The sequence below is a fragment of the Microtus pennsylvanicus genome, chromosome 3 (assembly GCF_037038515.1).
Source record: "Microtus pennsylvanicus isolate mMicPen1 chromosome 3, mMicPen1.hap1, whole genome shotgun sequence".
NCBI lineage: Eukaryota > Metazoa > Chordata > Mammalia > Rodentia > Cricetidae > Microtus > Microtus pennsylvanicus.
The window spans coordinates 98987458-99010036 of record NC_134581.1 but is presented as its reverse complement, the minus strand read 5'-3'; the positions used below and the strand labels follow the sequence as shown (position 1 = coordinate 99010036).

The following is a 22579-nucleotide window of genomic DNA, read 5'->3' as shown; positions in this document are numbered from 1 at the left end:
ACAGCCGCAGCGGGAGCAGCCACCACGTGCGCGCACACACTTCCAGGCGACATCGAAAACACTGACAGCCCTCGGAAGAAGCCACGTGCGCTCTCATCCCGCCAAGCTGTGGGGGAGCCACACGCCGTCACTGTCCTATGCGCAACACTACTGGCTTGCAGACACTGCACCATGGAGGCACGAGGACCACTCCCCGAAAAGGGAACCTGGGAGAAAGGGTGACTGGGGTTCTAGAGACGAGGAAACGACAGCCCCTGACTCCGCCCCAGCCTTGATGGATGCGGCTGAGTGACACCCCGCCAACCAGTCGAATGTCTCAGTCCGAATGTCATTAACCCTTTAACTCTTCGGTCCCTGAGCGTGCCTGCTATTCTAAAGGGCTCTCGGAGATAGGCGAGCGGAGGCACCCCCTCCCCGGCGGGATTGGGCTGTGCGTGGGTGCGGAGGGCCGACACCCTCCTCCTCTTGGAGGAGGAGGGGGTAGTGCTGTGACAGTCGCCGGGCGGGTGGTGGGGCAGGGAGGGGCGGACCGGGGCGGGGAGTCGCGGCTGGCGCCGGGTTCCGAGAGCATAGCGGGCTCCAAGCGCCGGGAGGATTCCGGCGCCGCTGCCGTCCGCGCTCTCTGCCCTTGGGCGCCATGGCCCCGCTGAGGCCAGGAGCCCCCGTGGGTCCCCAAGCGCCTCGGCCGTGGCTCCGCTGATCTCGGACAGGTCAGGGGACGCCTTGTCCCCAGAGCGTCCCGCGAGACAGAGCAGGAGCCATGGAGCCTCCGGCCGCCCCCTCGGAGAGGAGCCTATCTCTCTCTCTCCCTGGACCTCGGGAGGGCCAGGCCACCCTGAAGCCACCCCCCCAGCACCTGTGGCGGCAGCCAAGGACCCCGATCCGCATCCAGCAGCGCGGCTACTCGGACAGTGCCGAGCGCTCAGAGCCGGAGCGCTCGCCGCACCGGCCCATGGAGCGCGCCGACGCCGTGGACACTGGCGACCGGCCAGGCCTGCGGACTACCCGCATGTCTTGGCCCTCGTCCTTCCACGGCACCGGTACCAGCGGAGGCAGCAGCAGGCGGTGAGACTCCCCGGCGCGCAGAGCGCCCAGGCGCGCAAGAGGCGCCACGCGCAAATCTGGCCAAAGGGGGCGCTGTGGGGCGGGTGGGGTCAGCGTGACCCGCGTGGGTGGTGAGAGCGGGAGCCACTGCACCAGAAGCTCTTCTACTGTTGAGGGTTCCAGGGTGAAGTTGGGGTTTGGGGATTTCGTGTAGCTTCAGGGCTCTCTACAAGCTTAGCCAGTAATGGTCCAGTGCAGCTGCCGGAGAGAGGGTACCACTTGGAGAGACTTCCTGGGGGCTGGGGTCATTGTGTGATACCCTAGTGATCATTCTGTAGGGGTGCCTGCAGAACCACGCTGGTTACTTCAGGTGGGGTAGCACTCTAGGTGGAGTGGAGACATACATTAGGGGAGCCCTACAGTAACTGGTGTTAGGAATCCAGGGGGAGTCCTCTGGGGAGCACTATCCAGTTCTGTATTAAGATTTGGAACAAGCCCCTTCCAGACATTGAGGGCTTCTTGGACCAGTGCCAAGGGCATTTGAGGTCCCATCAAAGAGCAGTTCCCAGCCTTCTGACCTGACAGTGTGGATGGATCACTGCTGTGGTCGTCTCAGAGAGAGAGGATCCTTAGGTATGTGAGTGGCTCGGGCTGCCTGGATTCGGGGCTCTGCCTGACTCTGCTCTGGGGACAGTTACTGTGGCAGAGTGGCAGTGTGCTTCTGCCTGTCCCAGGGTGACCATGTCTGTGTCTGTCATCTGCGTGGCTGTATTGCACCCAGGTGACAGTGATAGTTGTCTGTGGTGTTGACAGAGTAACTGTGTCTTCATGAGACATGGTTAATGTGGCATAGTGGCTATGTGCTTCCAGAACAATAAATACATGATGGTTTCCATGTTCCAGGGGCCACCTCTTTGCTGTCAGGGGCTGTGGTGTGTGCCTAGGACCTGAGACTGTATGAGACAATGTGACCACCCTTGTTTGCTTTTTTTTTTCCCAAAGAAAGTAGCCTGGCTAGCCTAGAACTCAGTAGCCCAGGTTGGCCTTGAACATGTGATAGTCCTGCCTCACTCTACCGTGCACAGTTTTACTGTCACTTGAGTTTAGTGACAGTTCTGACAATCAGTACTCTGGTAAGCCATGCACCACCATCTGCCCTGGGTCTCCTAATTACGAGTATCTTCTTGACCTAGGATAGTCCAAGTGATGGAAGCCACTATAAAAGGTACCCTGGCTCTGACTGGGAGGTCTTCAGGCCGCTGGGTGGTTGACAGCTAACATTTGCGTTCCTTTGGAGTGCCCGTAAGATGGCATATCTGGCTTTCTCATGCCTGGAGTCCCCAAGCAAGGTCCCTTCAGACTATGACTGCAGCCTTCCTAGATCCTTCTGGGATACGCCCTCCCCCCAGTTCCTACAGCTCTTCAAGGACCACCCCCCCCCCTTTATTTTCCCCAGGCCCTGCTGCCTGAGTCAGGCTCCTGAGATTTCTCAGAGGGAACTAGGAGAGGGAAAATGAAAACAAAACACACACACTCTCTCACACACACACACACTCACACACAAAACTCACATCAACAGGAAATGCCAACCCAGAGACTGGGAGCCCTTGAGATGGTGCAGGGGGTGGAGCACCAGGAAACCAGGCCCTATTCTCTTTTAAGGCCCTAGGGACTTCCTGGCCCCCTGTTGTCTGATGAACAGTGACTGAGTGGTAATAATTATAATTCATGTGCCCTTTCCTTAATGGCTAGCTTTTGGACTTCAGGCCTGGGGCCTTTTCTACACACACACACACACACACACACACACACACCCCTTTACCTATTTACCCCACTACTTGCCAGTAGCTGGGATCCCTGTTGGACTGATGAGGAAACTGCGGATCAAAAATTCCTTTCGATGCCCTCAAGCTCTGGTCCAAATATCCCAGGTACCTTTGCAGAAGTTAGGCACTACCCAGGAGCAGTCAGTTTGAGAGTTCTGAGCTCACGGTGCGTGCGAAGGATTTTGCAGGGATTGTTGCTCAAAGTCCCTGAACTTGGAGGAAAACGGAGGAGGCCGCAGTGAAAGCGGCTTGTCCGGTAGTGAGAAATCAGAAACAGGAATCTCAGCCCATCCCTGAACCAGCTCGGGTTTCGGTTTCCCTGCGGGAAGTATGTAGCCTGCAGAGGCCGCAGCTGGGACAGCTGAGTTGCCTTGTGGACTGAGAGATGGCATTGGTGCCAGCGCCCTGCACAGAAAGAGGAAGGGGACCGAGAACAAACGCAGTTGAGCTGGTGCGCACACACGAGATCCTCGACACTCTCCATTGTGGAGTCCAGGCAACTAATGCAGAGAAGGTGCAGCCACCCTACTAGGCTTATAAGAACCCCAGAAGGGAGGCACTTTTCCTCTTCGAGATGGAGTCTGCACTAGGTCCTCAGATCTGGCTGGGGGTGCGCGAGACGGCGCTCCTGGCGCGGCCCCTGGGGCTGAGTCACATTCCCACTGCGATCTGTCAAAAGACAGATGGAGAGGAGAGGCAGAGGCAGGGGAGAGAGGGGGCACTGGGTTGGTCTCTTACCACACATTGGACCTTCCCACTTTCTCTCCTCCAGAGGAACTCTTTCTGGCTCCCAACGAGACATGTGCACACAACCAGGCTGGTATCTCTCTTGTGGGTGATGTCTGTTTCCATTGGGGTCCTCTGCCCTTGAGTTCCCTGCTGCGCGCCCACAGGCCTGGCCCAGAGCTGGGAGCTGGGCTCTTGGAGCGCCCTCTGCTGGACTGTGAGAGACGTGCGGCGTTGACTCGCATTATCATTTCATGCCTTTTGAAAGCCTCGGGGAGCTGGGCGCCAGACTGGCCAACCGCAGGCTAGGACAGGGTTGTGTCCCGTAATTACACGCGCCTTAGGCCACTGCAACAGGAACAGCCTCTTGGCGGACACTCTTGGTGGAACTTGAAAGAAAAGTTGGCCCAGCCTGTCCTGCCTCTGAGCCTGGGTCCCAGCAAGCACCGGAGTCCTGACTCCAACCTCTTCGGTACAGCTTGCAACCTCCTTGGCTGTCCACCTTTTATTTTTTGGAGGGGGAGGCAGGTTCTCACTGTGTAGCTCTAGCTGTCCTGGAACTCACTGTGAATACCAAGCTGGCCTTAAACTCTAAGAGACCCACCTGCCCCTGCCCTTGGGAGTTCAGGGACTGAAGGCCTGCACCACTGTGCCTGCCTTTTGTTGTTTTTGTTTTTTCTTTTTGAGACAGTGTCTCTTTGTGTAGTCCTGGCTGTTCTGGAGCTGGCTGTGTAGACCTGACTGGACTTGAACTCGTGGAGATCCTTCTGCCTCTGCCTCCTGAGTGCTAGATTACAGCAGTGTGGCACCATGCCTGGGTGTTTGAATTTTTTAGATTCTATGTTGGGAGGTGGGTATATGCATGTTAGTGCAGGTGCCCACAAAGGCCAGGGGCATGGGATCACCTGGAATGCAATCCCAGAGGGTGCTGAGATTCAGTCTCCTGTTCTCTGCAAGACCAGTACCAGATCTTCACCCTTGGGCCATCTCTGAGAACTTCTTCCCAGACAGAGGTGGCCAGCATCCCAGAGAAGCAGGATTGAAGTTGCAGACAGAACCAGGTCTCCGCTCCAGTACTTCAGGGAGGTTTGAATGGTGTCTTCTCTTTGTGATCTAGGAACAAGGACTGTTTCTCTCTGAGCCTTAGTTTTGGTGTGTTGCTTTTGTTTTGTTTTGTTTTTTGAGAGAGGGTTTCTCTGTGTAACAAGCCCTGGATTTCCTGAACTCAATTTGTAGATCGGGCTGGCCTCACACTCAACAGAGATCCGCCTGCCTCTGCCTCTCAAGTGCTAGGATTAAAGGCGTGTGCCACCATCACCCAGCATGTATTGCATTTTATATAAGATTTTTATTATATATAATAATTTGTTTTTTATTGTGTGTGATCTGGGTATGACTTTGGGCACAGTGCAAATGTGGAGGTCATAGGTCAACTTTAAGGAGTTGGTTCCCTCCTTCCATCATGAGTTCTGTGGATGACACTGGGTTCATAACCCTGTGTGGCAAGTGTTTTTACACACTGAGGTTTCTTGGCAGACAAAGAGAATTGTTTTATTTTATGTGTATGGACCTAAGTGTGTGTGTGTGTGTACTAGGTGTATGTAGGTGCCTTCAAATATCAGAAGAGGATTGTCAGATTCCCCAGCTGGCGTAAGAGGAGCTTGACCTGCCCAGTGGGGATGTTAGGAGCCAGACCCAAGTCTTCAAGACCAGCAGATGTTCTTAGCCGCCAAGCCTGTCTCTAGGCCAACACGTTGCTTTTGGCATGGGATCTTCCAGTGAACCAGCGTGGCTGCTGACCCCACACAGGTGTGTCTGTGTGAGTGGCAGTCCCAGTCACCTTCAGGTTTAGTTCTTCCAAAGCCGTCTATTTTTGTTTGTATGTCTGTCTTAGGCCAGGCTGACCTCAGAGGTTTGTGTCCCCACAGCTGGGTGACCTGATTTTTGGAGGCAGTGTCTCCCCGGCCTCCACCCCTCCTGGTTCAGAGATTACAAGCTGTTGCCCCTGCCAGGTTTCTTTCTTTAAACATTTTTTATTTTTCTTTATCTTATGTGTATGGGTGTTTTGCCTGTATGCATGCCTGTGTAGCACATGCATGTTGTGCCCATGGAGGCCGGAAGAAGGTGTTACATCAGAGTTGCAGACGGTTGTAAGCCCCTGTGAGGGTGCTAGAAATCAAACACTGTGATCTCTAAAAGAGTAGCCAGTGCTCTTAAGTGCTGAGCCATCTCTCCAGTCCCTAAATCCCCCACCCTCCAGCTGAGGACCAAAGCAGGGCCTTGAGCTTGCTAGGCAAGGACTCGACCATTAGCTAAATCTCCAACCCCGATTTCTTTGTTTCAGTGTAGATCCCTGGACCGAGGCTCTCTCCCAGCCTTCTCATTGTTTGTACTTTGAGTATGTATTGCGAATGTGCGTGGTGTCTGTGTGTGCTCCTCCTACAGAGGCCAGAGGAGGACACTGCTCTCCTGCTTTCTTCCCTTGAGACAGGGTGGATCCTGGGGTCTTACATTGTTGCTGGATTAGCTGACCAATGGACTCTCCGGTTCACTGACTTTCAGGGATTGTCCTCTCTCTGGCCCCCACCACTGGGTTACAGGCCTGGCTTCTGCGTGAGTGTGAGATTTGAACTCAAGTCTTCATGCTTGCACAGAGAGTGCGCTCCTCGGGAGCCGTGTCTTCATCCTCTGCTGTTGTTGGCTATTGTTTGTTTGGTTGTTTTGAGTTTTTGGCTTTCTACATAGCCCTAGCTGTCCTATAACTAACTCACTCTGTAGACCCGGCCGGCCTTGGACTCAGAGATCTGCCTGCCTCTGCCTCCTGAGTGCTGAGATTAAAGGTGTGTGTCATCACGCCTGGCCTCCCTGCTATTGTTTTTTGAAATGGTTTCTTGTGTAGCTCGGGATAGCTTTAAACTCCAGATGATTTTGCCTGAGATTACAAGTACAGATCTCTGTGTCCCCCTCACTTGGTGCTGGAGGCAGAGCCCAGGGCTAAAGGGGTCCTAGGTAGGTGTGCTACCCACTGAGCTCCATCCCCAGGCCTCAAGCCTCTTCCTCTCACCAGACAGAGCTAGAATGAGTAAGAAAAGCCTACCCTGGGCCTGTGGTCTGATGATATGGGGCCTGGGCAGCCAAGGATTCTTTGGAAAAAGCATTTCCTCAAATGCTATCAGTCAGAAGAGAAGTCCCTCCCAGCTGCAGTCTCTCTTGCCAGATGTGGTGGCTCACACCTTTAATCCCAGCACTCGGGAGACAGAGGTAAGCAGTCTCTGTGTGTCTGATGCCAGTCTGGTCTACAAAGCAAGTTCCAGGGCAGCCAGGACTGTTAGACACAGAAGAATCCTGTGTCGAAAAACAAAAAGACAGAAAAAGCACTGACGCCTCTTCCAGCACCCACATAGCAGCTCATATAGTATTTGCCTTAGGCCTAGGTCTGTTCCTCCTCCTCCCCTTTAACTCTCCATTCCAAGAGATCCGACACCCTCACACAGGCAGACAGACAGACAGACATCACACAGACAGACAGACAGATATCACACAGACATCACACAGGCAGACAGACATCAGACAGACAGACATCACACAGGCAGACAGACAGACATCACACAGACAGACAGACATCACACAGACAGACATCACACAGGCAGACAGACATCACACAGACTGACATGTTGCAAGAACAACACCAATGCACTTTAAATAAATAAATCGTTAAAAAAGATTTTAGTGGGCTGGAGAGATGGCTCAGTGGTTAAGAGTATTGCCTGCTCTTCCAAAGGTCCTGAGTTCAATTCCCAGCAACCACATGGTGGCTCACGACCATCTATAATGAGGTCTGGTGCCCTCTTCTGGCCAGCAGACATACACACGACAGAATATTGTATACATAATAAATAAATAAATATTAAAAAAAAAGATTTTAGTTATTTGTATTTTTGATGTATATGGTTGTTTTGCTTGCATCTTGTGTCTGTGTGCTATGTATGTGCAGTGTGTTCAGAGGTCACAAGAGCACATCAGATCCTCTGGAACTGGAGTTCAAGTACTTAGTGACCTGTGGGTGCTGGGGATCGAACCTGGGTCCTCTGTAAGAACCAGAAGTGCTCTTAACTGCTAGGTCATCTCTCTAGCTGATTTTACTACCTTTACTACATTTCTTTAGGTTTATTTTGTGTTGAGGGAGGTGCGAGGCTCCATAGCAAGCATGTGGAGGTTAGAGGACACTTGTGGGAACTGGTTCTCCCCTCCCACATGTGTCCCAGGAACTGAATTCAGGCCCCCTGGCTTGCGGCTCAAGTCTCTTGGTATGAAAGAAATCAAAGGCAACCACCCTGACCCCTCCCTTGCTTGATGTCCTCAGCTTCCTCATGTGTCAGGAACCTTCTTCCCAGACATGTGCCGCTAAGGCTCTGACTCAGAGTTGTTGCTGTCTGCGCTCAGTTGATGGAGTGCTCCTGCAGCACTCCAGAAGCCCCGGGTTCATCCCTAGCCCCAGGAAACACGCCTGCCATCACGTCTCATCACTGCCGCGTAGTGAGTTCCAGGCCGGCCTGCTACATAAGACCCTGTTTCAAAAAAGAAAAAGAAAGCTAGGCGTGGTGGCTCACACCTCTAATCCCAGCACTTGGGAAGCAGAGACAGGTGGATCTCTGTGGGTTCAAGGCCAGCCTGGTCTATAGAGCAAGTTCTAGGACAGCAAGGACTACACAGAGAAACCCTGTCTGAAAAAACAAACGAAAAGAAAAGTGTTGCTGTCTGGAGTTCTCAGAGTGGTTGAGCAGAAATAACAAAGCCATCAGATAACTGTAGATGACGCCTCGGGGAGGAAGCACAGAGGAATCCTGAGGTCAGGCAAGTCCCCTCTGCGGAGGTGACATCTGAGTAGAGACCTAGGGAAGATGTGGTATGGGTGTGTTCGGTGGCAGAGGGAAAGGGCAGCAAACAGGCGGCTTCTAGGTCCTGAGCGGGAGCGGCGCCCTAGGAAGGGGCTGAGGTTGAGTGGGACAGCCGCACCGTAAGCACTCTGGAGGCTAAGGCTGGAAGATTGATACAGTCTTTTAACTTTTATTTTCACATGTAGGGGTGTTTTTGTCTGCGTGCGTGTCTGTGCACCATGTGCTTCCTAGTGCCTGCCAGGGCCAGAAGAGGACACTAGATCCCCTGGAACTGGAGTCACAACTGGTTTGGAGCCGCCGTGTGGTTGCTGGGAGTTGAACCTGGGTCCTTTGGATCAGCAGGAGATTCGGTACCCTTTCTGGCATCTGTGGGCACGGCAAACACATAGTGAACATGCATGTAGGCAAAAAAAAAATCTTAAAAACAAAGAAGAAGCAGGGCTTATAGCTCAATTGGTAGAGTGCTTGCTTGAATGCATAAGACTTGGACTTGTAGCCCAGCACGGCATGAACCAGGCATGGTGGTGCCACATGTAACCCCGATGTGGAGGCAGGAGGATCAGAGATTCAAGGTCTCAGCTCCTACAGTACAGTCAGTTCTGGACCAGCTTGGGCTACATGAAACCCTGTCTCAAGCACACAAACAAACATTCCAGGACCTGGAGAAATACTCTGCAGTTAGAGCACATGCCGTTCTTATAGGAGTCCCAAGTCCAGTTCCCAGGACAGGCTCCCAACTGCCTGTGACCAGAGCTCCAGGAGATGCGGCACCCTCTTCCAGCCTCTGCCCTGTGACCAGAGCTCCGGGAGATGCGGCACCCTCTTCCAGCCTCTGCCCTGTGACCAGAGCTCCGGGAGTTGCGGCACCCTCTTCCAGCCTCTGCCCTGTGACCAGAGCTCCGGGAGATGCGGCACCCTCTTCCAGCCTCTGCCCTGTGACCAGAGCTCCGGGAGTTGCGGCACCCTCTTCCAGCCTCTGCCCTGTGACCAGAGCTCCGGGAGTTGCGGCACCCTCTTCCAGCCTCTGACCTGCATTCACGAATTCATATCCACCCCCCCACACACACACAACACACGTCATTAAAGAGAAAATAATTTTGTATTTTTGTTTTCAGAGACAGATTTCTCTTTTGTAGCCCTGACTACTTTTCTGGAACTCTCTTTGTAAAAGGGCTAACCTCAAACTCAGAGATCCACCGGACTCTGCCTCTCCTGAGATCAACGGGGTCCACTATCATACCTGGCGAGAATTAAATAAATTTTAAGAAATTAAAATAAATTTATTTTTATTTTTGGAACTCCAGCCCTAGGGGTCTGGAGAGATGGCTCAGCAGCTAACAGCACCGGTTGCTCTTGCAGAGGATCCAAGTTCAGTTTCCAGCACCCACATGGCAGCTCTGTTCCAGGGGCCTGACAGCCTCTTCTGGCCTCAGCTCTATTTCTTCTAGGCTAGATAGCCCTGTCCAAGTGACTTGCCCTTTCTGGCCTCTGGTTTTTGTGTCTCTGAAATAGTCCTAATAAGAACCCACCACCAGGGGTTGGGGAGTGACTGGAGAGATGGCTCAGTGGTTAAGAGCACTGACTATTCTTCTGAAAGGACCAGGGTTCAACTCCAAGCACCCACATGACAGCTCACAATTGTCTGTAACTCCAGTTCCTGGGGACCTGACACTCTCGCACAGAGTATATATATACAGGCAAAACACAAATGCACATTAAATAAATCTTTTAAAAAAGAACCCACCACTGCCTTTCTTCTAGCTGGGCTTAGGAGGCAGGCGAATCTCTGTGAGTTCAAAGCCAGGTCTACAGAGTGAGTACCAGGACATCTAAAGCTACACAGAGAAACCCTGGAGAGAGAGAGAGAGAGAGAGAGAGAGAGAGAGAGAGAGAGAGAGAGAGAGAGAGAGAGAGAGAGAAAACAAAAGAAAAAGAAACTGAAGCAAACAAGCCACCACCACCACCACCAAGGGCTTTGCAGAGGAACGTTAGCCAGTGAGTGGGCAAGAATGCCCTGCTTCTGGTTTGAACTGGAACTTTCCTAGGTCCTTCCTGATGACTGGCCTGGACCTTAGACAAACTAGGGCAGGAATTCTCAAACCTAAGGTCAGTCTTCTCACCTTTCAAGGAACTGTGGCCAAGGCTGTACATTTTTCAGCTGTCACAGACAAAGTGTGCTACTGACCTCTAGTGGGTAAGGCAAGGGGCTGTATCTGCTGCTACACAGGACAGTCGCCCAGAATGACAAAGGTCACTTAACCCCCAAGTGTCAGTAGGGCCAGGGGTGGGAAACCCAAGTTCGCAGCAATGGAAGAGAAGGGAGAGAGACTGCTTCTTTCTGGGGGTTTCTGTGTGCAGGTTTAAAAAATGAAGCTTATTTTCTTTATTTATTTTACCACACAGGGAGGAAACCCAGGGCCTCACACATGCTAGGCCAGTGCTCGGGCACTGAGTGACATCCCTAGGTCAGAATCAAGTTGTACGCCCCTACCACCACTGCGGCCTGTGACGTTCTGATTGCTTCTATACAGCAGCATGGTGTCCTTCCTTCCTTCTTTCTTTCTTTCTTTCTTTCTTCTTCTTTTTTTTAAAGGAACTGGTGTCAAAAGTCTATAAAGGAAAAGCATGATCCTTTTCTTTTTTTTTAATTGATATTTATTGAGCTCTACATTTTTCTCTGCTCCCCTCCCTACCTCTCTCCTCCCCTTCAACCCTCTCCCAAGGTCCCCATGCTCCCAGTTTACTCAGGAAATCTTGTCTTTTTCTACTTCCCATGTAGATTCGAGTGACTGCGGATTGAGCAGTGGGCAGCTCAGAAGTTGCAATGTATTTTGAAACCGTGCAGTTCAGCTTGTGATAGATTTTGTTTGGATAGGAAGGAAGTAGAGAGGGTACAGCACCATAGTGGAGTTTAGTGAGGTTAACTGATTCATTACCACTCAGCAGTAACAGGCTGTGCAAAAGCCAAAACAAAATCAGATGTGGAGTATACAGTCGTGTGCGGGCTCAACGTGCACGCGCACATGTGCACACACACTATTCACACTTAAACCTCATAGAAAACACAAAACTTTGCCCAAAAGTAAAAAAATGTATGTCTCAATTCCAAAAAGACAAAGTTTGAACAGGGGTTTTTGCTTGACAAAGTCTCCTCTACTGAAACTTAACCAAAGATCTGTTATCCCCTCTTCCCCTTTCATAGCCTTTTACTTAATTTTTTGGGAGTTTTTAGGTTCCCTTATAATTATTGGCTCCTTTTCTTTTTCTTTTTTTGTTAAATTGATTTTTATTGAGCTCTACATTTTTCTCTGCTCCCCTCCCTGCCTCTCTCCGCCCCTTCAACCCTCTCCCAAGGTCCCCATGCTCCCAGTTTACTCAGGAAATCTTGTCTTTTTCTACTTCCCATGTAGATTCGATCCATGTAAGTCTCTCTTAGTGTCCTCATTGTTGTCTAGGTTCTCTGGGATTGTGGTTTGTAGGCTGGTTTTCTTTGCTTTATGTTTAAAAGCCACATATGAGTGAGTACAAGTGATAATTGTCTTTCTGGGTCTGGGTTACCTCACTCCAAATGACGTTTTCTAGCTCCATCCATTTGGCTGCAAATTTCAAGATGCTGTTATTTTTTTCAAACAGCATCGTTTCTATGTAGATTCAGCACAGTCCTCTCCATGGCCAGAAAACCTCTCTCCCTCCCTCTCTCTCTCTTTCTCTCTCTCTCTCTCTCGCTCTCGCTCTCTCTCTTTCCAAGACAGGGTTTCTCTGTGTAACAGCCTAACAGCCTTAGCTGTGCTGGAACTCGCTTTGTAGACCAGGCTGGTCTTAAATTCAGAGATCTGCCTGCCTCTGTCTTCCAAGTGCTGAGAGTAAAGGCGTGCACTACCACAGATTGGTCTTAGAAAACTTTTGTTTTGCCAAAAAAAAAAAAAAAAAGAAAGAAAAGAAAAGAAAGAAAAATAGGGGCTGGAGAGATGGCTCAGTGGTTAAGAGCATTTCCTGATCTTCCAAAGGTCCTGAGTTCAATTCCCAGAAAGAAAGGTCCAGGTCCTAGCCATGACCATCCCTGACACATGCTGTCGCCCTCGGCTTGCACAGCAAGACATCAAACATTTTCTCAGATAATAGCAGCTGTAGCTGTTGAGTGAGTCCACACTACATCCCAAAGTTTCTGGGTCTTTTGGACCATGTAGCCCAGGCTGTCCCGGAACTCACTAAGTAGTTTAATATGGCAGTTCTTCTGTCTCTGCCTCAGGAGCCTGCTGGCTGTCCTGGGGTGGAACCCAGGGCTGTGTGTACTCCGCAGGCACTCCACCAGCTGAGTGGACTCCCTGCATCAGGTCGACTCACTGTACCTGCTTTACCTTTCGACAAACTGATGCTCTGTGGAAGTGATTTCAGTCCAAGTGGATAAAGTGATGGTAAAGCTAGGCCCCAGCTTCACCTTCCTCAGTCTCTGGGCCCTGTGGCATCGGTGCTCATAACTCCAGACAGAAAGACTCCCTGCTCCTTTCTGATATAGAGCAAACGTCTTGCACGATGAGGCATAATGTCAGCACCCAAGAAGCCAAGGCAGTTGCATTTCGAGTTTGCAGCCAGCCTGAGCTCCTGGAGTACAGGGAAGCTCATGCCTGGAATCCCAGACTAGAGGAGGTGGAGGCAGGGGGACTAGGAGTTTAAACTCAGACTGCCACATAGCAAGTTTAAGGTCAGCGTGGACTGCATGAGATTACTTAGGGACATCTTGTGAACTATAGGTGGCATGAGGAGGTATTTCCAAGATTGTAGATGTATTATCAGATTATGACCTACAACTTGGGACTGGGCCAGTGAAATGGCTCAGCGGGCAAATACGATTGCTGCTAAGTCTGATGCCCTGAGCCCCACCCCGGGATTCCTGGGAGTTACCCAGGAGGTTTTTGCTCTTCACATGTGTGCTATATCATGCGTGCATGTTTGCATTCTTGCAAGTGGGAATGCGCACACACAATAACAAAATAATGAACAATGAAGAAATAATACAAAGAATTAAAGTCTAGGACTGGCCCAAGAGCTGTGGATTAACCTACTTACACACACACACCTGGCGTTTTGGGATCCCACACCCTTGCTATGTCACCATGGTTTGCACCCGTGCCTTGTGTCTGGAGATACCCCTAAGCTTATGTTGGGGGTCTCAGCACTTTAGGGGGACATTGTAGGATGCCGTGGAGCCACTGCAGGGTGGAGGGAAACATTTCCTGCCATAAGTGACTCTAGGATTTGGGGGCTCCAGTTGGCTTGTGGACATTGCCTTTGCCTGTGGGAGGTGAGTCTAGGATGCTGGGGATGGTGTCTACGCACGCTTTAGGAGAGTTTTGGAAAATCTAGTCTGCCAGCTGCCCATGGTGGCGTATACCTTTATTTTTTTAATATTTATTTATTTATTTATTTATTTATTTATTTATTTATTTATTTATTTATTTATTGTGCATACAGTGTTCTGCCTGCATACATGCCTGCAGGCCAGAAGAGGGGACCAGATCTCATTACAGATGGTTGTGAACCACCATGTGGTTGCTGGGAATTAAACTCAGGGACCATTGGAAGAGCAACAAGTGCTCTTAACCACTGAGCCATCTCTCCAGCCCCTGGCGTACAGCCTTTAATCCCAGGACTTGGAAGGGACTCTGTGAGTTCAAGGAAAGCCTGGTCTCATAGTTCTTGGCCAGTCAGAACTACATAGTGAGACCCAGTTTTAACGCTCCCCACCCCCAAACAAGAATGAGTAAAGAGAGGCTAGTGTCAGTGGTCTTGGTGTCAGAGGGACCTCCGTGGGCTTTCAGAACACCACCCGGATTTGTGGGTGCACTCTGAGAATTCTGGTGTGCACCGGTCTTTGGGAGTGGGATGTCTCAGAAAACGGTGGCAGTGCTAGGAAAAGGGGGACACTGAGGGGTCTGTGGCTACCCCGGGAGGCGCGCCTTGGAGGAAGGTGGTTGGGCTTCCTGAGGTCTGAGGCGCCCCGGCCGGCCCCGCCCCGAGGGCGGCCCGAGCGCAGCCGGAAGGGCCGAGGCTGCGGGAGGCGCATGGCGCGGCGGGGCTGGGGCCGCATCCCTGAGCCGCGCGCGGCGGCCTGCCTGGAGGCGGCGGCCGAGGACGACGCGTTCCTGCCCGGGCCCTCCGCAGCCTCCGTGTTCTTCGGCAACACATCCTCCACGCCCCACAGACGCCTGCGGCTCTTCCGTGGTAGCGTGCAAGACTGGGGCCGGCAGGCATGGGCCGGGTGAGTGCGCGCCCCTTTGGCCACGGGTTCGAGGCCCTTCTGCGCTCACCAGCATGACCATCTGTTGGGCTTGGGGAGGGGGCTTGCTGCAGCCTCGCTTTTCCTCTTCCGTGTGAGGTAGAGATAAAAATCATCTTGCCCTCCAGGGTTGCTGTGGAGAAATCTGATAGGGCATACTATAGGTGCTCAATAAACGCAGGGTCTCTCACTTCCTGCGCCTACTTGAAGCTGTGGTTATGCCTTGGGGGACTTGAGGCCAGCCCAGCATCCGGTGTGACCCTGGGACTTGTGTTCTTTTCTTTTTTAGGGGCTGGAGAGATGGCTCAGAGGTTAAGAGCACTTGCTGAGGTTCAATTCCCAATACCACATCACACACTGGGGGCTCACAAACACAGGTACCGCCAGCTACATAGGACCAAAGCCCTGTATTCAATGGCTTGTTCACTCACACACACACACACACACACACACAAGCATAAACATAGGATTGTGTGCTTATATGTCTGTACTTGAGTTCAGGGGCCTGTGGAAGCCAGAAGAGAATGCTGGGTCCCCTGGATCTGGAGTTAGAAGCAGTTGTGAGGTCCAGTATGGGTGCTGGGAACCACATTCAGTCAGGCTGCTCAGTTCTGACTAGTCTGTAACTCCCTATGCACACCAGGCTGGAATTAAAATCTGTGCCACCATGCCCCTCTCTTTGCTTTCTTTCTTTGACTTTGTCTTTTTTTAAATTTAGCTTTTTTTTGTTTTTAATTTTAAATCTTGTGTGTGTGTGTGTGTTGTGTGTGTGACAGAGAGAGAGAGAGAGAGAGAGAGAGAGAGAGAGAGAGAGTGTTTTGCATGTATGTGCACCCTGTGTGTGCCTGGTGCCTGTGGAGGCCAGACAATGACATGGGGTCCCTACAGATGCTTGTGAGCCTCCATGTAGATATGGGCATCTAATCCCAGGTCTCCAGGAGGAGCCGCCAGTACTTTTAACTACTGAGCCATCTCTCCAGATGTGGTTTTTGGACCTTGTTTTGAGACACAGGCTCCTGTAACCCAGGCTAGCTTCCTGCTCACTGTATAGCCAAGGATGGCCTTGAACTTCTTATCTTCCTGCCACTCCTGAGCACTAGGGTTACAGTCACTCACACCACACCGTGCAGATTCAGGCCGAACCCTTTGTGTGTGTTAGGCAGGCACTCTACTAGCTGAGCTGTGGCTTTTGAGATAAAGTCCCACTCTGTAGCCCAGGCTGAATCAAGATTGCTAGAGTTGCAGGCATGAGCTACCGCACTTGGGAACAAGTTGGTGTTGAGTTCTTCTAGCCGCTATCTGTCTGTTGAATGACGTTATTTTGTTGCCTTATGCGGCTGGGTTTGTCTTGTGTCCCTCTTCTCCCTAGCTCTGCCTCCCAGTGTGTCACCCAGTCCCTCCCCCGGGTCTTATTTGGTAGTGATACCACCTCATGCCATGAGGGATGGATGGTTGCTTGACCAGAATGTGATGGGCTGTGGGGACAGGAAGCCTGAGGGAGCCAGGCCTAGAAACCACATCCGGTGTGCCTTCCAAACATCCCTTTCTCCTGGAAACTGAACTTCGTGGTAGCCTGGAGATCGGCCCAGGTTTTTGCTGGGTCTCCTCCCGGCTGGCACGGTCCTCTGTTCTCTATATATACTTGCTGAGGACAGAGACTGTTGGAAGCCACTCTGGGCACTGGGCAAGAAGTGGGCCGGGGGGGGGGGGGTGGGGGGGTGGGGGGGGTGGGGGGGGTGTGTGGAGAGCAGAGGCCTGACCTTTGGGATGGGGCAAGGTGTGGGGGACATAAGTGTGTCTTGGGTTTGTCTGTGCCTGTTCCGTTTTTTTTGTTTTTTTTGTTTTTTGTTTTTTGTTTTTTTGTCCCTCCACTGCCCAACTCAACTCCACCTCCCAGCATCTGTCACCTAGTCCCTCCTTAGGGTCTTGATCACCCCGCCCTGCACTCGCCTCTGGGGTGTGTCTGGTTCCCCCGCGGGCGCTTGGTGGCGATCTGAGACCTAGAGGTGGCACAGCTCGACGTCAGGCCGGGGAGGGGTGGAAGGCGGGGCCGGGGCAGAGGGGAGGGCCGTGGGCTAGGAGCCGGGGAAACCGGAGCCCCGGGCGTCCCTAAAGCCCGGGGAGGGACCGGCGGGAAGTAGGTGCTCAGTTTCACAGGGCCCTTCTGCAAGAGGGAGGCAGGCGCTGTGGACACACACGCGTGAGGAGGACGCGAGCACTGGGATCGTGTCCCTTGGGGGGCTACAGGGGTGGTGCCAGGGGCTAGGACACGACAAGTGTGGAGGCGGTGCCGGCGATCGCTGGCGCCTAAGGCCTGGCGTGCAGCGCCGCACACCCCCTGTGCAGCAGGCGGTCCCCAATGCCGGCCCCGACGGCGCTTGGCTCCCATGCGCTCCAGTGCAGCACCCCGGGCCCGGCCCCGACCCCCGGCTTTGGCATTGCCCCTGGGACCAGAGTCACTGACCCACTTCTCCTTCAGCGAGGAGGACACTCTTCGACACCCTCCCCGCAGATGTGTCAGGTGGGTGGCCTGCAGCCAGTTGCCTTTCTTTGTGACTTGAAGGTGTACTTGCATGTTTGGGAAAAGAGGAGCCTTTCTAGAGTAGCCAGCTTTCGGGGGTGGGGGATCCCCTAAGAAACTTCCCACATCTAGCAAGGGACCCTGCTCCCTGCCCTTGCCTTAAAAATGTGGGTGCCTGCAGATGGGTGGGCTCCAAAACTGGGTGCTAGTTTCCACCTCAACTGTCTACTCAAGGTTGGGGTTCCTCCGCACTTTCCATTCCCCTCAACTTGAGTATCTAGCACTCTCCCCGGCAGCAAACGTGGGTGTCCAGCCTGGCACCTGGGCTCCATTCCCAAGTCACTGGCCAAGAGCCAGGTCCCTAAGGCCTTACATGGTTTCTCCACACAACTCCCCTGAGCTGGGGCTGTCAGACTGCAGGCCAAGCCCTGGTGTGTGGGGGAAGGTGCCTGAGAACCCAGAGGGCATTTTGAACTGGATGGGTAGAGCTGCGGCCAGGAAGTGACCTTTAAGTTGGGAAGTCCTCCATGCCTCGCTGCACAGTCTGGTCAGACACCTTGATGGACACAGACACCCGTGTCCAGTGAGAACACACGTGGCCACACCCACATTTGGGTTAAGCCAGGTCACGGGTATTTGCTGTTTTAGACGTGACTGGGGTCTCCAGGTTAGTCAAGGAGAGAGCATGCAAGGGACCCATAACCGTGGCAGGTGAACACAGATGCTCATACCTTCAGAACAGCCCGGTATACACCTTGCTTCCCAGAAAGACACTGTCACCTCTTGTATACTCATTCCTGCAGGCAGGAAAGACTCCCCCCTCCCCCACTTCATAACCACTTGGGTCAGGAACAGCCACAGTGTTTTTGTGGGACATTCTCATGAGGTCACAGGAACATGGAGACAGACAGACACCTGGGCAGTTGGGACACCTGCTCCTCCCCCTCATGCGTACCTCTGCATGACAAGTGTGGACACACAGGAATCCCCTGCCTAGACTTATCACATGCTCCAAGCCTTGACATCCAGTCCCACAAACATCAGTGGCACCTGGCACTGTGAGCCCGCTGCAGACACTTGCCAGAGCCGACACTCAACCTCAGTGTGACCTTCACAGAGCAAACCAGTCCTTTTCATGGAAGCTTTCTGGCACCTCCTCTGAGGCAATCAGGTGGAGACAAGCAAGGAGCCTGGAAGGCCACAGGCTGGGCCTCTGTTTCTGTCCCCAGAGCGCAGAGCCCAGCAGCCCCAGGTTCAAAGCCACTCCTGACCAGCTTATTTAGCCCCTTTGTTTGCTTGTTTAGTAGTCAAGCTGGCCTCCAATTTGCTGTGTAGCTGAGGATGACCTTGAACCCAGGTCTTCGTGAGCTGCGTTCGAGGAAGTACCTCACCCACGAGCCAGGCCCAGCCCTGCTTATCCTCTCTGACCTCCTCATCCTCAGGTTTTTGTTTGTTCACTTTGGTTTTCCCTGTAGCTTTGGAGCCTGTCCTGTAACTAGCTCTGTAGACCAGGCTATCCTCTAACTCACAGAGATCCGCCTGCCTCTGTCTCCCGAGTATGGGGATTAAAGGCATGCGCCACCACCGCCTGGCCATTGTCAGGGTTTTGTTTGTTTGTTTGGCTGGTTTTGGCCTAGAAAATGGGGCATTAATGCATATGGGGACATATTTAGCGCCTAGCACGGGGCACTTAATAGCATTTGTTTGTGTATATTTGTTTATTTAATTTCTTTTTTAATATTTATTTATTTAGTATACAATATTCTCTCTGTGTGTATGCCTTCAGGCCAGAAGAGGGTACCTGACCTCATTATAGATGGTTGTGAGCCACCATGTGGTTGCTGGGAATTGAACTCAGGACCTTTGGAATAGCAGGCAATGCTCTTAACCACTGAGCCATCTCTCCAGCCCCCATTTATTTAATTTCTTGGAGTGATACATGCAGGGGTTGAAGGGCAACTTTCAGGTGTCCATTTTCTCTTCCCACTGTTTGGGTCCTGGGGATTAAACCTTCACCTTACTTTCCTGAGACAGGGTCAGTTACAGAACCTGAAGCTCCCTGATTGGCCAAGGCTACGTGGCCAGGGAGATCCAGGCATCCTGTCTTCACCTTCCCAGCGCCCCTCTGTCAGGTGTGTACTGCTGCTGGACCTGTCTCGTCCCCCAGGGCTGCTGCTGGCAGTCCAGACTTAGGTCCCTGTGGCCAGTACTTGACTATGTTGCCTCTTGAGATTGAAGTGAGAGTCTAGTGCAGGTCACTATACCTGTGCTGACCAGGCTGGGGGCTCTAGTTCCAGCCTCTGCTCCTCCTCCATGTAGCTTGTGACTTTGCCTCCTGTTGAGATTTCTCTGGCTGACTTTGGACAGAAGAGGCAGGGGTCATTTTTCCTTACATTTGTGTGTATTTTGTGTGTGGATGTGCATGGGCGTGTGTTTGACGGTCCCTATGTGGAGGTTAGAGGGCGCTGTGGAGTTCCTTCTCTTCCTCCAGGATGTAAGTCCCAGGGATTACACTGAGGTCTCTATGCTTGGTTGCAGTCTAGGATCAGCTGACCCCTTGTGTCGCCCCAGGCTTCAGTTCAACAGCCCAGCCTTGTCCCCTGTGCCTGCCCTCAGCTCAGGGGACATTCAGGCCTGAAGCACAAACAACAGTGCCCAGGGGACCATCTGCTCACCACAAAGGCCCATGAGCTCCCACTGACGTTCACTGCTTCCCTCGGGGCAGGCAGATTTGCCACAAGGATATCAGCTGAGAGCCCTCGCAGGTCTGTGTGGGTCTCATCCTCCCTAAGCTCCTGTGTAAAGGGCCCAGGTCCTCAGTGGGAGCAAACTCAGGATATGGCCATCAGGCAGCTAGGCCTCCAGGTGCCCACTGACACTTTGTGCCTCAGGTTTCATGTCCTCAACAAATGGTGCAGAAATAAATGGGTCAGTCTAAACAGAGCGTTTTCACAGGAGAGGCAGACAGCAAGGGCTTGAGAGGAGGGTGGGCAGGATGGCTCAGCGGGTAGAGACTTGCCACTGAGCTCCATGGTAGAAGAGTGCAAGGCTTCAGGCCTCCCAACCGTGTGGCACCAACACTCTCACATACAGTAAACAAACAAATCAGAAACGCTGGTTGTGGAAATGCAACCGAGAGGAACATGCACATGGTGCTGCAGGTACTCACAGATGACCGCTGCCATCAAAGGCAAAAGTTCATGTGTGGTTTCCTTTCACCTTCAGGGCTCTTATTTTCCTTTTTTTTTTTAAGACAGGGTTTCTCTGTGGAGCCCTGGCTGTCTGGAAACTCACACTGTAGACCAGGCTGGCCTTGAACTCAGAGAGCTGCCTGCCTCTGCTTCCCCGAATGCTGGGATTAAAGGCGTGTGCTACTATGCTCAGCTTTTATTTTTATTTTTAAACACGTCTGTGCACGTATGCACGCCTTCTGAGGAGTGTGTGGAGGTCAGAGGACACCTTTTAGGAGTCAGTTTCCTCTCCACTGTGTGTGTCCTAGGAATCAAACCTCTGTGTAAGCTTGGCGGTAAGCCTCTTTCCCACCGCCGCCACCCCAGAACCCAGGGCTTCAAAGGCAATGCCTTACCACTCCCTAGGCTTTGATTCCTTCGGGTCTCACTATGTATGTGGTCCAGCTGACTTTATACTTGCTGTCCTCCCGTGTCAGCCTCACTCCCTGGTGCTGGAACTCTGCTGGGCTAGTTCTGTGAGTTTTGACATGTATAATGTAGCACGAATATACTCTAGTTTTGTCCTTTTCTTTGGTGTGTGTATTTGTGTGTATCATGTATGTGGGGTGGGTGGGCACATGTGCCCAGGTGTGCATGTCTGGAGGTCTGAGGTCAACATCTGGTGTCTTCTATTACTCTCCATGTAGACCCTGTAGATGCATGCCACTGCCCCTAGCTTTTACATGGATGCTGGCGACTGGGACTCAGTTTCTTTTTCTTTTTTTTTTAAATTTATTTATAATGTATATAGTGTTCTGGGCACCAGATCTCATTATAGATGGGTGTGTGTCATCATGTGGTTGCTGGGAATTGAACTCAGGACCTCTGGAACAGCAGTCAGTTCTCTTAACCTCTGAGCCATCTCTCCAGCCCTGGGACTCAGTTTCTTATGATTGAACAGCAGTTGTTGTATCCGCTGAGCCATCGCCTCATCCCTGCCTTGTAACTTTAATAAAATTCATTTGAGCAGAAAGGCTGAAGGTTACTCAGCAGGTAAGAGACTGGCAGTGAATCCCCAGAACCCACATGGTGGAAGGAGAGCTGACTCTCTCAAGCTGTTCTCGGACCACCACAGGGGCCATAGCACACGCTCACGTGTGTGCATCCATAGTGCACTATCATGTGTGTACGTACACCGCGCACACTCACGTGTGTGTCCATGAACACAAACAAATAAGACACGCTCAAGTTTTGTGTGTCAATCATCCATTTTTTCACGATGTACACTATTCCACAGTCGAATTTGCTAAAATATATCAGTTCATCAGTTGCTGGATTGTTTTGGTTAGTTTGGGTTTGGTAGCTGACAGCTATTGTGGACATGTTTGTCCAGATTTGGCCTTTGGCCTTATGAGTGGTTTTTCTGTATTTAGCCAGCCAAGTCTCTCAACAAGATTTTACTTTAAAGAAACCTTATTTTTTTAACTGGTGAGTGTTTTGCCTGCATGTGTGTCTGTGTACCACATATGTGCCCGATGCCTACAGAGGTCAGAACAGGGCATCAGATCCCTGGAACTGGAGTTACAGACAGTTGTGATCATGTAGGTGCTGGGGGATCAAACCCAGGTCCTCTGCGAGAGCAACTGACTGGTGCTTCTTAACAGCCGAGTCCACCCCTCTAGTCCCTCAGGTGATTGATTTGTTTTGTCTGTGTAGCCTTGGTTGTCTTGGAACTGACTCTGTGGACCAGGCTGACTTTGAACTCATCAGAGATCCACCTGCCTCTGCCTCCCAAGTGCTGGGATGAAAGGCCTGCGCCACCACCACCCAGCCCTCAATTGATTTTTAAAAACTTTTCTGCTTGGTTTTTGTTTTTGAAGATAGGGTTTCTCTGTGTAACCTGTTTCTCTGTCCTGGGACTCACTCTGTAGACCAGGCTGGTGTCAAACTCAGAGAACCGCCTGGCTCTGCCTCTTGAGTGCTGAGATGAAAGGCGCGCGCCACCACCAGCCTGGCCAAAACTTTCTTGAAGGGTATGGTCTTGCCAATGAACTCAAGGTCACCTTGGTTTGCTAAAAGCTGGAGCCAAGGTTTATCTTCACATCCCCCTTCCTAAG

At 51.9% G+C, this 22579-nt stretch overlaps 1 protein-coding gene across 5 annotated transcripts in view; it reads left to right on the top strand.

Moving 5' to 3' along the window:
- Positions 1–522: 522 nt before the first annotated feature.
- Pde4a (phosphodiesterase 4A) overlaps positions 523–22579 on the top strand; it is a 43543-nt gene continuing 21486 nt past the window's right edge. The window contains exons 1-2 of one of the 5 annotated variants that reach the window (XM_075966663.1): positions 14535–14753; positions 17251–17292. In XM_075966663.1, the coding sequence (XP_075822778.1) occupies positions 14557–14753; positions 17251–17292 (239 nt within the window). In that variant the 5' untranslated portion in view covers positions 14535–14556. Of the gene's footprint in view, positions 1066–14534; positions 14754–16859; positions 17293–18596; positions 18735–22579 lie in introns of those variants that run through there. The other 4 variants (XM_075966660.1, XM_075966657.1, XM_075966658.1 and 1 more) reach the window with 4 other exon arrangements.